Raw genomic sequence first — 17392 nt, forward strand, 5'->3', positions numbered from 1 at the left:
AATCTGTGTTATTTTTGTTAGGTTTATCAAAATAAATTTTAATAACTAAAAGCATAAAATTAAATTTAGATAAGAATCATAAATTTGAAAAAAAATTTACCCTGAGCAAATTATAGCACATTTAGACATTCTAAGCTAAAACATCAGTATCTAACCTCTGGGTATATGTAGCTGCAAAATAACTAAACGTTTGAGCCTTAATTCAATACTATATAAAGTGAACATTTTGAATGAGCGGTGTTACTAATTTATATAGTTGTAGGGATGGTTAGTGGAAAATTTGTTTTTTTGGAGTGTAATCATATTTAATATTAAAACCATCACCTTTATCTTTTAATATTAATTAATAACTAATTAATAATTCTCTAAATCAAAACATTAATTGTGTCCTATGGAATTTTCTAAATTATATGAACTGAATAGTAATGAGATAAATAATACTCCCTCCGTTCCTAATTATAAGACCTAGTTTTAAAATTTTATAGTTCCTAAATATAAGACCTTTAACAATAATCTAGCAAAAAATATTCTACTCTTCCATATATAACCCTTACATTAATGGTGTGTTTTCAATTCCAAAGTTTTAATTACCACCTACCATTTATTAGTGAGAGAAAATAACAAAGGGTAAATATGGAAGAATGTATGCATTTTTAAAAAATCAACACACTAATTAGACACATTTAATGTTTTCTTAATAAGCGCAATTTTTTGTATTAGGTCTTATAATTAGGAACGGAGGGAGTAATAAACTCATTTACAAAAAAATTGAGGTCAATAATTAAAGTTTTAATAGAATTAAAAACCATTTAATTTAATACTTGCAAGGAAAAGGGATAATGGGAAGGTTATCTTCTTCATTGATACTCTTTATCTTTTATGGATTAATATTAATATAAATTATTAGAGTTAGAGCTACCAAAAGGAATGATAGTGTAAATTTTTTTACACTGTCAGTGCTTAGAAATTAATCTATAATTATTATTTAACTAATAATTCAATAACCTAAAACTAACTTTCTATGCTCTATGGAATTTCCTAACTCATATGAACCAACTATTCATCCAAGGTTTTCCACTCCAACTCCAACTATTCATCTCGGGTTTCATAGGAATTCCATTAAAGCTCTTTCTGATCAACATGGCCTTGTCTAGAAGCTTGTACAGTTAAATTTTGCCACTCAAGGAAGCAAGTTTCCTGAACCACCATCTTTCTCGCCTCATTGGTCATCTCACTTTCACTTCAGCATGTAACACCCCGATTTCTAGGTGTCACTTTAGTAACCAAAAATAAACTTTACGCGGAAAACAGGTAATTTTTTTTCGTTGATTCCTTTTAAATAAAGCGATAGAAAATAAAGACATAACCCAACACTAACTAACCAATATACAAATATATACACATGTACAGTCTCAGCTGCACTCTCCCGTCACGCGCACTCGCAGTGACTCCAAGGTAGTGTGCCCGCAGGCAAATATATACAAACCAGAACTGTAAGTAAAAGTATCAAATACACAGTCATCCAAGAGAAAGTCGGCACCCAAAAATGGCCTGAACAAAAGACGCCTATACTCCGACAGACTCTCTGTGATCCTCCTCAGAAGAACCACACAAAAAGCCACACATCGGAACCTACCTTGTCCCAAAAAGTAAGACGATCAGAGCTCTACACAAAAAATGACGCTAGTCCTAACCTACCCTCCCAGCTCAGCTCATAGCTCCTCCTCCTCCTCCTCGTCGCTGCTCGGCGAGTAGCTCTCCCCACTGCTCTCGGAGTCAGAGTCGGAATCCACCGTAATCATCTCAGTGTCCAAGTCCACAACCTCCCTCCTAACTGTCCTGCGCACCGTCCTAGTCGAGCCGGTCTCCACATCCACCTCTCCTGCAAGAACATCCTCCTCCACCACCCTAAGCAATGGGTCCACACGGTAGCCGTGCGGTGAAGAGAAAGAAAAGAGATGTGAGGCAGACGGGACAACAGACTCCCTCTTCGGCCACACAAGCCTAGAGGACGACGCCACGTCGGTAGGATCAATGGCAGTAGCAGGAGGTGGCGCAACAGGTGCAGCAGCAACAGGCTCTATCTCCGCTGGGTCCTCATCATCCGAAGGTGAAGTCGGAGGTGGTGCAGGTGGTCCTCGACCAGTACCTGGTCCACAGTGAACTGAGGGCGGCAAGTCAAAACTCAGCTCCATACGCCGTAGCACTCCTCTCGTCAGACGTCCTCGCTCATCCGTCCGGTCCTCCATGACCCTTCCCCTATACGTCGCTCGGTGACCAGCCACATCAATCACCCAAGCGGTGGGGGCATCACGATCCACAAGCTCATACCTGATCCCCCCCGAGGGAGAGACCATCGAAAACCAGTCGGCCATCGACATCTGGCAGCAGGCCGACCGCCCAAACACAAACATGCAACCAAAGCCAAGGCGCTAGGGTCAACTCACGGAAATAAGTAGATATACACTCAACATGTGAAATGGGGTATAGATATATATGTTGATATATATATATATATATATATATATATATATATATATATATATATATAAACAATCCTAGCATGTTATTGGCTCTAACAATGCTTCAATAAATCAAACAGCACACAATTCCAGTCAGAGTGAATGTATGCGTGAAATGCAATCAATATGATCCGGATATATGTGACGCGTTCCCGTTCGCCACAAGTGAAGCATTCCCGTTCTTCACTACGGATGAACCATTCCCGTTATTCATCCTCGACAAAGCATTCCCGTTCCTTGTCGAATATGCATCGGTGAACCATTCCCGTTATTCACCAAATGATGCATTGGTGAACCATTCCCGTTATTCACCAGGTGAACCATTCCCGTTATTCACCAAAAGATGCAATGGTGAACCATTCCCGTTATTCACCATATGATGCATGATGCAATATGGTTAGCCAAACATTGAATCGTCCTCACAACACAAGTGTTTAGCTCAAAACCCAATCTCAACAACCCAAGAGTTAGTGCCGGTCAATACAACACAACTCGGAGTTAGTGTCGGTCAATACAACACAACTCCCACAACAAAATCCACAAACAAAGCCCAGAGTCAGTGTCGGTCAATACAACACGACTCGGAGTTAGTGTCGGTCAATACAACACAACTCCAACACCCAAAACCCAGAGTTAGTGTCGGTCAATACAACACAACTCGAACAACAAGAGTACTAGAGTACTCGATGACTTTCAATCATCACCGCAGCTCACCTCAGTGGCCTTCCCCAAATCCAAAACCCACAACAAAAGTCGACTTTTCCCCGTCTTTCGCCATCATTTTCTCCTTTAGGTTCCCTATAATTATTCGTTTAGTAAAAACGGTTCGAATTGGATTAGTCAGGTTATGAGTTTATTTCTCAAAGTCTAAGTCTCCCAAAGTCTCTAGTTTTCGAAATTCTAATCATTCTAATTTTTCCAAAAACCCTCCAAAAGAAGTTTCCCGGGGAAAGTCTAAGTAACCCAACGAATACCAACAAATGGCTAAGTCTCAAACCCCACGTTTGAACTTGCCTAGGGTTGTTCATCCAACCCGAAATATCAAAGATCACCAGATCAATGAAACTCCACTCCGAAGTCGCGTCATAACGCACAATCCAACAATATCACAATATCACAAGTTATGGAAAAACATCATAACATCAACTCATCATCATAATCAACATCAGATAAAGCATAAGTCGAATTTATCGACGCCTATCATACAGTCATAACTATTAGTAAGTTGCCCTAACCTCGAGCTGCTCCAGCCTCGCAATCAAAATCTCCTTCACAGGAATGCTTTGAAACTCCCAAAGTTCCTTCAACTGAACCTCGGAGAAAAACAAAGCAGAATCCAAACAAAATCGATTAGTTCGATCGCAATACAACACATAAACGATAGACAAAGCGTTAAAGCTTCAGAATACGACAATCGGGTACGAAAAGACAAGTTTTCGAAAACGAAAAACTCCCCCCCCCCCATTGATATAGCTCTCGGCCATAAGAGAAAAAGGGCTCCGGCTCTTTTTCTTCGATCAAATTTGTTTACAAGGTAGTTTTAGGGTGAAACTAAGGCAAAGAAACTGTCGGAACAATTTTCGGACAATCGGATCAAAATACGGCCGTTCAGGGGCGTTTTGGTCCAAAATAAAAGCTCAAAACCTCAAAGTTATCAGTTCGGAAAACAAATTTGACAGCAATGATCCAAACGACATCCGTGACAACAAATCCTAAAGGCACGAAGTCAGATTACGACTTTTCGACAGTAAAGTTTCGAAATGTGCGACAAAAAGGGTTTTGAAACAGTTTTTCAGATCCTTGACAACTCGATCACAATCGGCGAATACTGACGAAGGTTTTAGGCTCTTGGGCATGTAGGGAAGATAACCCAAGCGAGAAATCAGGAAAAACAGACAGTTTTACAAAAAGCTCAAAACTTTGAGCACAGAAACGACTACAGAAACGCAGAAGAAAAAGTAATCAGAGGTAAGAATCAAGCTAGTTACCTCGGTACCTCGAAGTAAGGACGAACTACACGAAGATCGGTCGAGTTTTGGCGAAAAATTCTTCTCCTCCTCTCCCCCTTGAAGCTCGCGGCCTTGATGAGTGGAAATGAAGATATTTTTGAATTTTTGAGCTATTTATAGGCAGGCGAAATCGCGGGAAAATGAAAATTTCGCGATTCCGATTTTTGCAGCACGTTCACCGATGAATTCTAAGAGAGATTCTGGCCTCAGAATTCCAGAACTCAAAACAAATCTCTGACATTTGGGAAAAACGATATCTAAAATCCCAAAAGCGGTGTAAGTTAATCTGTCCCGAAAAACTACTTTTTGCTGTGATGGTCAGACGACAAAACTTCCTTCTGAAGAAAGATTGGAAACGTCGAAACAAATCTGGCAACGCGGACGGAAACTTCGTTAGAAGTCCCGAATAGAAAAAGTCTTCATCCATCGCTCGAATCTAGGGTTTCGAAGCAAAGAAATTAGCGTCGTCGAACTTCCGAAAAGTGAATACTATCGTGCGTACAGTCCAGGGTTCCGAAATGAAACGCTGGTCAAAGGAAAAATAAAGAGAATCTTTAAATTTTCCAAGGATTCGAAATCTCACTTAATACGTTGCTCTAAAACGAAATTAGCCTATTCTGGACACGTTCGCCATAAGGCAGGTGTGCAGACGACTCGCACTAATTCCTACAGCGACTACGCAGCATTCCTCAAGCAATTCCTGAACTTTCTTCTTCATTAATCTTTCTCAAACAACAAACTCTTGTCACGCTTACACTGATTCTACGCGTGAGTCGGAAATTAACTTGTTCTGCAAATTCAGGTCTTACAATAGCCTATGACGCCCTGAGCTGAGAAGGGCGAGCATTGATCGCCTTCTATGTGGAGGGACGCACCACATCCGAACAAGAGGTATTCCGAGACTGTATAGGGATGGACTATACAGTTGAGGAGGGCATAAGAGATTTGATTGGTACTACTCATGACAACAAGTTGCAACTTCTTTTCGGGAGCCCAACTCATAAGAACTCCATGGTTAAGTGTGCTAGCCTTGGAGCAATATTATGATGGGTGACCTCCTGGGAAGTTTTCCCGGGAAGTGCGCGAGTGAGGACAAAGTGCGCTGAAAAGACTCGTGTTGTTACCGTGAGGCCAGTCGTCAAGTCAGGATGTTACAATTGGTATCAGAGCCGACCTCTCCCAGTACGGTGTGGTTGGAGGACGAACCAAGCGGAAGTTGGTGGGCCTGTGACGCCCCGAGCTGAGAAGGGCGAGGATTGATCGCCTTCTATGTGGAGGGACGCACCACACCCGAACAAGAGGTATTCCGAGACTGTATAGGGATGGACTATACAGTTGAGGAGGGCATAAGAGATTTGATTGGTACTACTCATGACAACAAGTTGCAACTTCTTTTCGGGAGCCCAACTCATAAGAACTCCATGGTTAAGTGTGCTAGCCTTGGAGCAATATTATGATGGGTGACCTCCTGGGAAGTTTTCCCGGGAAGTGCGCGAGTGAGGACAAAGCGCGCTGAAAAGACTCGTGTTGTTACCGTGAGGCCAGTCGTCAAGTCAGGATGTTACACAGCACCTATCTCCTGCTTTGTTTCTATACAGTGCAATCAAAGAATGAGGCTGAATCAATAAATGATGATCGAGTAGGTCAAGAAAAAGTTGCATTTAAAGTCTGGAACTTAATTGTCACTGCACCTGAATCAAATTGAACAAAATCATGTCATAGTTAAAAGGTCATTCAATTCATTCCTTTATGCCTTTTATGTAATACTTTGGTTGATGCATTTTCCATGTGATCAAATAATAACTTATTACTTGGACATCTAATTGGTGACTTTTGATCTCGCAAAAAATAATAATTAGTGACCATTGACCTCTAAGGAAAAATTAATGCAATTGAAGTAAGCACCTTTGTCACATTTTGACTTCAAGAGTACAGCAATGTTTATAAGATTCTATGCTATAGAGCATGGTACAGTTCACTTCCGCCATTCTCCTTCTTCAATTTGTTTTTCTTGCCAATCTCTTAATGTTGTAGTGTATAAGGATAAAGTGTTATATTAACATATTAAAAATTCAAAAAGATATGTGTCCTTGTAGAATCTAGCTAGAAGAATCAGATTCATGTCTATTCATTAAATATGGGGGGTGTTCCTTCAGACTATGAATCAAAATTGAAGAGGCTGCTGCATATTAGTTACCATGGTGAGGATTACAAAATCCAAGCACCCATCAATAATACAGTTAAATATTATACTTAATGGTGTTTAATGGTGTTCAAGTATACAACTCTCAAGCTGTATACCAATATAACTGTTCAAATATAACTATAAAAAGATATAAAAAGCTCAATATAACTATAAAATAATTCACAGAAGCTTATATTTTGGTACCTTGAGTTCAGAGCATGAGCTCAGACACACTGAAACAGTTCCTTCAAAGTTGCTATTAACTGTAAGTTTATTGGATGATCTATGAATTGTATCCCCAACCTCACTAAGTCTACAGATAGGAAGTGTACTCCTGCCCACATCCCTCAGCATAAGAACTAACAAAAATTACCATTCAATAGATGAAGGAAGAGCACTGAAGAAGATCCAGTTGATGGCAGAAGGCAGCCAAACCATAAAAAAAAACCCATGGCAGATAGTCTCCCACTAAAGCAAAACCCATAAATCAAATATCTGAAGTCTAAAGGCTACACAAATTACAACTCTTAAATTAGGATATATAAGCAACAATAAAAGATCAAAGGCAATACATATAGGAGCTACATGATGCATTCTCCTATGTTTCATTATAGAAAAACATCTCAGATTCTCAGTACAATCTTTCAAGTTAAAAGCAATTATGCCTAACTAACACTTTATGGGGCACTAAATCAATTATATAACCCATTGCAAGAAAATTCGCATACCTGTGGTGTGAACATCCTAAATAGAGATACATGTGATGAGCAAACTCTAGAATTTCTTTGTGATAAGAAGATGAAGCAATTTCCTGGCATGCTGAAGCAGGGGCGGACCCACAGCCAAGTCACCCCGAAAAAACATAAAATTCTACTTACCCCCTTGTAATGTTTTTTTTTTGAACCCCCTGAGATTTTATATTTGCACCCAGACCCTACTTACTCCTCTCTCTCTCACACACTCACAGACACGCAGTCACGCTCTCACCCTCTCACTCACGATTCATGCTCGCTCACCAGTCACCACGCCCTCTCCCTCTCGCACGGTGCACCACCACCACCGGCCACGCTCTCACCCTCTCACTCACGATTCATGCTCGCTCACCAGTCACCACGCCCTCTCCCTCTCGCACGGTGCACCACCACCACCGGCCACCACCACGCCACGCCACCACCGTCCACCAGTCCAGTCGCCCGTCTGTTGCGGCTCTACCCTAGGTATGGCTGATTTCCCTAACCCTAAATTGATTTCCTTTCTCTTCTCAAGCTTGATTTTGATGACATGTTTGGTGATTTGGTCATAATCGTAGCCTTAGACTACTCAAATCCCTTCTACCCATCACCTTAGCTTGATTCTCACTTTGTATTTTGTAGTATATATTTGTGTATTTTTGCTATAATCATAGGTTTTAGATGTTCTCAGTTTATGAGGCAAGAGGGGTTTTAATAAGGTTATGTTCTTTGCAAAGAAATTTTGAAATTCTACTATGGGAAACCAAAATTTGGGCTTGGGAGTGTAAGCTGTAAGGTACCAGACCAAGTTTAGGGAGAGAGAGTTTGCACAGGTCCTTGACAAAACATAATTTTCTGAAGTCCCTTCCTAGATGCATTTACACGTGTTGATTTGATAAATAGAGTACGAACCAAGAGAAAAAAGGTGCTGTGATGAAAATAACAATACTTTCATTCAATACTCATAGACATAATGGTCCAATTGAGTAGACTTGGTAAATTTGTCAAATGAGTTTGTAATACTTTGAACTGATTGAGTTGTATAATTTTTGTTTTTCTTACTCATATAAAAGATCCCACAAACCCAAGAGTCTGCCCGGAGAGCCTATGATTGTGGTTGGAAGTATCCCTAAGTTTTGTTTTTTTTTTCTGATGGTGAAGAGGTTTTTCTGGGTACAGATCGTTGTTGCTGTCATGAAGTTACAAATAGGAGTTGTTTGTAGGCCTGAACTCTGTAGCTTCATGGTTTTTGCAAGAGACAAGGGTCTGGTAATTGTTTTGCTGTCAATTGGAGGCTGAATTGCTTTTCAAGGCATGTAGCCAAGTAAAGGAGATTGCAGAGGCTGAGTTTTTGCAATAGGAGACTAGGAGTGGTGGGATGTTTTTATTAATTCTGGTGGAGTTGTTTAGCTCTGTTCTGAGCCTTTTGGCTATTGATGTTTTTCGTTTCTATGCTTTGTGTTAAGTGCTCAACTTTGGTTTTCTTATTCTTGTACATTGTACAGACTTTTGTCTTTTTGGGTACCCCTAGTACTCTCATTCAATACATTTAGCTTATAAAAAAAACAGTTGTTTTTAATTATATTTTTATCGATGTACTGATTTGAAAATTTTGAACCCCCTGACCCCGGGGTCCTGGATCCGCCACTGTGCTGAAGCACAACCAAATTGCATAAACTAATAAGGCACAATATCCAAAATGAAAACCGGGTGATCTTGATTACTTTTACCACATTTTCTACACAAAGGACTTCTAAATCTATCAAAAAAGTCAAATAGAAGCACATGAAAGGAAACATTATTGCATGGGTGGTTACTCCGTCCACATGAAAACAGAGTTTGTGAGAAATACAAACCTACCAAGGTAAGAAAGGATTTAGAAGAAGTTTAGTATCCTCTCAAAGTTGTTACTTGTCTTCATGTATTGATTGTCATAGTAATTAATGAATGAGAAAGGCAACTATTCCACCAACAGAATAAGAAACCAAAAGCTGGAGAGCCCACTACATCATTTGTGCATTCCTATGATTCAAATTGAACAAAGGTGTATCTTTTGCTCTTCCCATCATCAGACAGAGCAGCTTCGTGGGACAAAATATTCCCACATTTTTTTAAGATATCTTTTATTCTCTTCCAGAAACAATAATGACCAAAAGTTCTAATCAAAACAGTGTAGTAGATACCTCAACAAACACATTCCTGATGCAACTTTTGCTCATATCAAGATCACCATGAAGCCACATGAGAAGTGGATAAAAAAGTTGTTTCAGTAAGGAACTCAGTGGTCTCTCACCTCGTGAAAACCTTAGCAATCCTACAAATCCATCCATGAAATCCCTTCTCATTCAGGATAGGTTGTAGGAAGAACCTCAATGAGGCATGAATTTGGGGCTATCGGGATGCAAATAGGAAATAGAAAACATTGAGTCAAAATTCAGCAGAAAGATAAGTTAGTTTCTTACAATAATAGCAGAGGTAGAAGAGCCAGCAAACAATATACCTTATGCTGATATTCATACTGCATAAGGAAAAGACCAATAGAAGTGTAATATACTGCAGCGGAATAACATTTTGCAAAGGCTGCAAGATGAACATGTCAAACATTAGATTTATATAATATAAAGACAAATATAAAAAAGATTGTCATGCTAGATAGCTCTACTGATTAAGAAGCAGTGAAGAGCAAGGATTTGGAAGATGTGAATTTGATGCAGAAAGTCCTAATTCTCGAGAATTGAAAGTAGTAGCATCAAGGAGAAGAAGATGGCATTGCGTTTGATTCCCAAAATAAACCGCGTACTCATAGTCTCATAGAGAAAAATGTTCCCTCATCCAAGACCAGCACGGGGGTTCTCGTTCCTGGTTTCTTCAGAGCGTCGTATCCTTAAAACTTAAATCTTAAAAAAACGAAGGGAAAGAATGGATGTATGGAGGAAGAACGAATCGCAGAAAGCCTCTCTCTCAAATCTGTCAATTTCGGAACCCTAAAGAGAAAATGAAGGGAAGAAGAACTTGATGCAATTTAAAGCCATGGAAGAGAAACGGAACAGAGAAGGAGAAAAGGAACGAAATTAGAACGTCAGAAAGGTAAAGTGAGAAGCTTTTCTTTCTTTTTGAAACTGAAAACCGTTTAAGATTGAATGAATAAAAGAGTGAAACTCACACATTTGTGAATCAACGGCTGAGATCTAATCTGAGTGAAATAAAATGACTTTTTACAAAAATATTCATGCCCAGCTTTCATAGTTATTGGAATAAATTGTTGAAGGACTTTTTTACCCCCAAGGCTGCAAAACTTTGCTTTTATATATATTATAGATATAGATTATAGATAGATATGAACATGATGCAATTTATATGTTTATGACATGATTCGAGTATTATATATCAATATTATGTTATATATATTAATGTTTTTTGTTTAAAGCATATGACTCGTTTAATTGTTTATAATCATGATTGCTTATTTTCATGTGTTGGTCATTAGATCTTTAGGTTGTCGTTACACAGTACATGAAGAGTTCATGTTTGGGGGCATAAAATTAGGGTTTAAGAGTTGAACCCTAGCCGTCATCCTTGGTGCATGAATGATTCATGCATTTAAGGAAAGATTGGATGTGATTCAATCATTTAATTTGAATAAGAGATATCATAACTATAATGGCTGTGATTTATTTCATTTTATTTTGAGTTAGAGATATCATAACTATAATGGTTATGATTTGGTTGAGATATGTTTGATTCTGTCTAAGGAAAGGCTTGGTACTTAATTATGTCCGTGTGACTCTCCTCCTTTTCCTGGGAATCATTATCTCATTCAAATCGTAGATCTTATTCAAAACATAAATGCATTCAAGTCTTAGATCTTGTTCAAATTTTTTAGACGGAAACTCCGTGCTAATCTGTGTAGTGTGATTCTGCGTACGCACTTAATTAATTAATTTTATTTAAAACGACAACTTTTAAACAAATCGTATTGCTTGGTGAACGATTATGGCCATAAAATTTTATATTAAAATACAGCTTGCGTGTTGTGCCTTGTCTCTTTTATCTCATTTACTTCTTTCTCTCATCTTTCTCCCCTCATATGTAAAACGAGGTTTCTTGTCTATCCACTTATGTAATTTTCAATACATGGAGAAGAAGGCCTTGGCGATTTTGGCGAACCTTATTGGAGAACCTCTTGGAGATTCCATGAAGATTCTATGAGATTAGAATGATAGGCAATTTTATTTTATATTATTCTTAGGTGGTCATAACTATGTCACGTTTATGTATGTGATGCATGCTCTCGGGTTTAAATAAATTATTTAAGCAAGACCCTCAACATATATTAAGTCAATTTTCCTTCCAATTAAATAACACTCGTCAAGATTAATATCAACAAGTGAAGGTCTGTCAAAGCAATTTATGAAAGTAAAAGATATTACTGAAATTTAATAATTAGTGATTAATAGTTAGCGTTCAAGTAATTTTATCAACTTGGCCGGGTTGTAACCTGTTCAATAGATTTAGGTTCTGGTTTGAGGTTTATTGTTATGGTTTCGGTTGTGGAGGGGTATGATGTCATATTTCTGGTTGTTAACATAGATACTCAGTTGGGAGAGTATTGTTCCCCAAATGTTATTCTATTATTTAATTATATCTTATCATTTTAATTTTTCTATTGAATAGTATGAAAAATCATTAAGTGAACTTGAAATATTTTAACTCGAATAATAAGTTTTAATATAATAAGTTATAATTTTAATATTGTAAAATTTTATTTAGTAAATTTAAATTTATTCATCTTTGGTTATGCTTTCTCCACTTATTTTTACTACTATCAAAATAGATCAAAAAGCATATTTATAAAATATTTTTGAAATAATACACGCATATGATATAGTTATTCGTATATACTTTATAGAGACATTTTTTTATTTTCAAATAATTTTTTCTTAATGATTTTTATCAATAAATATTATTTTTACTTCATTAATCTAATTTTTTTTAATATTGTTTACATATAAATATATTTCTTTGTTTTATTTAAAAAAGATTTAAATTTTTCTCAATTTATTACCAGTTGTGGCTTGTTGCGGGGTGAATCATATTTTGAGAGAAGGGAATGTGGAGGCGGATTAGTTGGCTAAGGAAGGTTGTTTTCGTGTGGAGCTAATTTGGTCTGATGTGTGTATTGTAGGAATATGAGACCAATTTGTTGTTGTTTGGTTTTGTTTAACTTGTCTGCAGACAATGTTTGCACTTAGATTAGATGGTTGTTATTTTTCATTTTTTTGTTGCTGTTTGCTGTTGGAGCTTTTTTGCTGCTGTTATTTGCTGCTGTTGTTGTTGTTGCTGTTGTTGTTGTTGTTACTGTTGCTGGTTTTTGCTGTGGTTGTTGTTGCTGTTTGCTGGTGTTGTCTGATGTTGTTTTTGCTGATTTTTGAATTGCTGGTGTTGCCAAAATTCAACTTGTATATTGTTGGTGCTGGTTATCAATTAAGGACGTCCATGTTTTGAGCTATTGTATTTTATAATGAGTCAAGGGTTGAAATATGTCTTTGAATTCAGGTGCAGAATGACTATCCCAAGATTGTGGTACTCTTTTTCCTTGCTAGGCTTTTATCCCACTGAGTTTTTCCTAGCAAGGTTTTAATGAGGCTCTTTCTTGGGATTACATTTTAAGTCATTTTGTGGGATGGTGATGGGTTTATTTGCTCAGATCAGGTTGTAGCTTGGTCACTGTAACGTCCCGACTTTCGGAGCGTCACTTTAGTAACCAAATAAAATAAAACAGCGGAAAATGAAGGTAATTGTTTTTTAAAAGGTGAAAGAAATAAATATGAAGACTTTTCCAACGTGGACTTAATGAAACTCCAAACATGCCCCGATAAACTAATATATATATATATATATATAAACAGATACAGCCCATGTTGTACCTCAAACGTCACTAGAACCTGACGGTGATAGAAAGTATGCTAGAAGGCAAGTGTACGCAACAGTAATCAAAGTAAGTGTAATAATTACAGTCCTGAAAATGTGAGAGAGTCAGCCCAAAACAGCCTCCTCAGACCTCCTATCGTCCGACTACTCTCTGTGATTCCCATACAGAGAATCACACAAAAAGCAAAAGGTCGGGAACCTACCCTGTCCCAAATGTACAACGACTAACCAGAGATACCACTAAATATACACCCTAACCCAAGTCATACAAAGAAGCGGGTCTCCCAACCCTCTTCCTCCTCCTCGCTCGTGTTGTCGTCCTCCGTGTCTGAGTCCATAGTAAGCACATCGACATCCACGTCCAGAACCTCCCTCCTAACTGTCTTCCGTGCCACCCTAGTCAAATCAGTCTCCAGATCGACTACGTAGTAGCGATCTCCTCCTCAACCACGCGAACCAAAGGTTTGACACGGAAACCAAGAGAGGAAATAGATGCCCCAAGACGAGTCAGAGTCGTGGCGACGGGCTCCTCCTTCGGCTCAACGAGCCTCGAAGATGACACAACCTCAGCAGGGTCCACAGTAGCAGGCGGTGTCGGTCCAGACGGGGTCACAGCAACAACATCGACCTCGGAAGGATCCTCCTCATCAAATTACGACGATGGCGTAGGTGGTCGCAGTCCAGTACCTGGTCCAAAGTGAACCATCGGCGGCAAGTCAAAGGCAACTGTGTACTTCCACATAACTCCAGTAGTCATCTCTCCATGGTTATCAATCACATCCTCCATCACTCTCCCTCGGTACGTCGCTCGGTAGTTGGCGGGGTCCAACATCTGAGCGGCAGGGTCAACTCGATCAATCAGCTCGCACCTGATTCCCCCGGACGAATAAACCAGCTTAAACCACTCCCCCAGCGACATTTGGCAGTTTGCCAACCGCCTAAACACAAACAATACACACAAGGCAAGGCGCGAGGGTCAACTCACAGAATATGGTAGATAATAAAGAGAACAAGTAGAGTATGGGGGTAGATATATATATATATATATATATATATATATATATATATATGTTCGATAATTGTTATCATGGCATATATATCAATACATCCTCAACTACTAAATCATCATGCATAAATCATCGATTCAACAAAAACATAACGATGTTTATCAACATCAGATCATCAAACTCATAACGATATTCATCAACCTCAAGTCATTAGATGAATGGTATGAAATGTAATGTCATGCTCAAATAATGCTCCGAAAAGGCTGAACACGTGTGTACGAGTCGGTCTTTTCACCGGCCTTTGTGTTAACCATCAGACTCGGTGTCACTTACAACCTGAATATGTAGTCACACTCGGTGATCTATGTGGAAACCTGATCTTTCGATCGCACTGGCTCTACCGAGGACCGACATCCCATCGCGTATCCTCAGACATGAATGAATGATGCAATATGGTTAGACAAACATTGAATCGTCCTCACACGTTAGAGTCTAGCTAAGAATATTGTCTCTAAAATTCCCTACGGTAATTGTCAAACTATTGACCTCGAATTCATACAACGATAGAGTGCAAACACTCTTGATGATTACTCAAATCATCTGACTCATCACTCGGATGGTCGAACTGCTCTTAAAGCAAAAGGTGTACATCGTACTTAGAAACTTATTGGTTTCCCAGACTTATCCATTAGGTAGCCTAAATGTTCACTGCCGATTGGCAAAATGTGCATAAGCACTTAGGGTTTTTCCCTAACTAGGATCATTGACACTTCTCATATGCCTAAATTCTTACTCAAGCTCTAAGTCTTCTTCACTGATTTATCGATCCTTTAAAGTGTTTGAATGTTATTTAGCGTATTATGATTTTCATTTGTAAAATAGTTTATAAGTCTATAAGTTATAAGGTTTTCCCTTGAACCCGTGTAATTCCCCGAGAAGGTCTCGATCTCCTAAAATAGTAAAGGTTCAGACCTTGGCCTAACCTAATGATCACTCTCTTAATGGTTTCAGTCACTAGCATGGCATAAACTCTCTTTATCCACACTCCGACGATATCACAATATATGAATAAATAATTGCACAAACTGTCAGTACAATCCAATAACACATATTCAGACATATCATCATGTTCTACAATTAGCCACTTAGCACATAAGCATGTGATTCTGTCAACATCAATCATAGAACAATTAAAGCTTATAAACATATATGTCGGTTAAAGCCTCAGATAACATTTCCCAGTCAGATAAATCAATCAATATCAATAGCCAAATAAACAATTCGAAGTTATCGACGCCTAAATAATTATCTAGTAGAGTAAGTTGCCCTCACCGGTGTCTCTTCCAGCTTCACGATCCTCATGCTCCTCAAGCGAATCCTCAGCAGCTCCAAATGCTCCCAAATCCGAATTCAAACCTTTGAGTAAAAACCAATTTACTCAGTCAGAATCAATCACAACAGTTCATACAATTCTAACTAACGTTCGACGAAACTTTAGAAGTTTCAGAGTTTGAGAATCTAGGACAAAAGACAAGTTTATACAAAAAAATGAAGACTCCCCCAACACCAACATAGGCCCTCGGCCACTCCCCCCCTTAATTGCGTTTCGACACTTTTTCTTCGATCTAACTTTATCAATGGTAATCTAGGGGTATAACTAGGGTAAATCAATGCTCGGAAAAATTTTAGAAATTGCTGAGCTACTAGGTGCTTTTGGGTCCAAACTTTAAGCTCAAAACTCAAAGTTAGAATTTTTGAAAACAAATTTGACAGGGTTGTAGATCGTAGCATTTACAACAACTAATCCTAAAGGCACAATGTTAAGTTGTGAATTTTTGGTTCAAAAAGAGAAACTTGGTGAATATGGGTATTTCCACAGTTTTTCAAATCTACAGCGACTCGATCGAAATCGGCGCGCATCGGCGAAGAATATAGGTTGTTGGGTAGTAGTAGAAGGTAGATCTAAAGAAAAATCGAAGTAAAAAGATAGTTTTGGAAATTGCTCCAAACTTTGAGCACATAAAGACATGGTTTAAAGCTACAGAAAGTAGAAACAAAGGTATGGAATAGCAAGATTACCTCGTTGTCGATCCACAGAAACTGAAATCGGGACGATCAGACAAGAACTCGTGAAGAAATCCTCTCCCTCTCTCTTTAGAACCCGCGACTCTCTCTCTCTAATGGTGGGAAATGAGTCATTTCCCGCCTTTATATAGCGGATGCTCGAAAAGTAAACTTCGAGGTTTTTCGAAACCGATTGTTCTTGTACCTCTGTCTAACGATAAGAAGTGAATATCTGGCGACAGAATGCTAGAACTCCAAATGAGGTTCTCAGAATTGAAGAAAACGATATAAACGCAGTATTGGCCAAAATATGCCAGAAAAACTACTTTTTGCAGTTGACGTCGGATGAAGAAACTTCCTTCTGAAGAAATGTCACAAGCGCTGAAAGAATTGTGACTACGCGGATGGAAACCTTGTTAGAAGCTTCGAATAGAAAAACTTTTCATTCAGGGTCTTAATTAAAGTCCCCGAGAGATTAAAGCCTAGCTTCGACGGACTTCCGGGAAGCCAAACCTATCGTGTGAACAATCCAGAGCTCCGTAGCGAAACACTGGTCATGGGAAAAATAAGGAGAGATTCTTATTTTTCTAAAGATTTTGAATTTCGCGTAAACAGTGCTTTAAGAGCATAAATAGCCTTTTTCGGACACTCTCGACATAAGCCGGGTGTTGAAATGGCTCGAACTATGACTTAGACTGTCTATGGCATCATCCTTAGTCAATTCCTGAACTTTCTTCTTCATAAAGTCGTCCAAATCGGTAAACACTTGTTCAAGTTCCTTATCGGTTGCATCGAAATACTAAGCGTGAATAAGAAAATAATTATTTAACCTATCTTAAAAGCTAGGGTCTTACAGTCACCTTGTTTAGATTCAGATCATATTGTACCTTGTTCTTGCCTTGAGTTGTGTTCTTGCCATGAACATTGAGATAAGGTGTAGTAC

General features: G+C 38.6%; 1 protein-coding gene across 2 annotated transcripts; it reads right to left on the reverse strand.

Annotated features, from left to right (window-relative positions):
• Window positions 1-1372: 1372 nt before the first annotated feature.
• Window positions 1373-10582, reverse strand: LOC130737859 (uncharacterized). Of its 2 annotated transcripts, none has more exons than XM_057589716.1 (4): window positions 10248-10582; window positions 9948-10027; window positions 6921-9838; window positions 1373-2381 (listed from the first exon to the last, which is right to left on the reverse strand). In XM_057589716.1, the coding sequence occupies exons 3-4, from the start codon at window positions 7068-7070 to the stop codon at window positions 1713-1715; spliced, it is 819 nt and encodes a 272-aa protein (XP_057445699.1). In that variant the 5' UTR covers window positions 7071-9838; window positions 9948-10027; window positions 10248-10582; the 3' UTR covers window positions 1373-1712. The 2 variants fall into 2 exon arrangements, with proteins under 2 accessions (XP_057445699.1, XP_057445700.1); XM_057589717.1 differs by having other exon boundaries at window positions 10110-10582.
• Window positions 10583-17392: the final 6810 nt, after the last annotated feature.

Source organism: Lotus japonicus, chromosome 2, assembly GCF_012489685.1.
Source record: "Lotus japonicus ecotype B-129 chromosome 2, LjGifu_v1.2".
Lineage (NCBI taxonomy): Eukaryota > Viridiplantae > Streptophyta > Magnoliopsida > Fabales > Fabaceae > Lotus > Lotus japonicus.

What these genes read in the sequence shown, in the direction of transcription:
- LOC130737859 (XM_057589716.1), bottom strand. Translation starts at nt 7,070, where the DNA reads ATGCTGAGGGATGTGGGCAGGAGTACACTTCCTATCTGTAGACTTAGT. An exon ending in GCTCATGCTCTGAACTCAAG is followed by an intron (nt 2,382 to 6,920) that starts GTACCAAAATAT and finishes GCCTGCTGCCAG; the next exon opens with ATGTCGATGGCCGACTGGTT.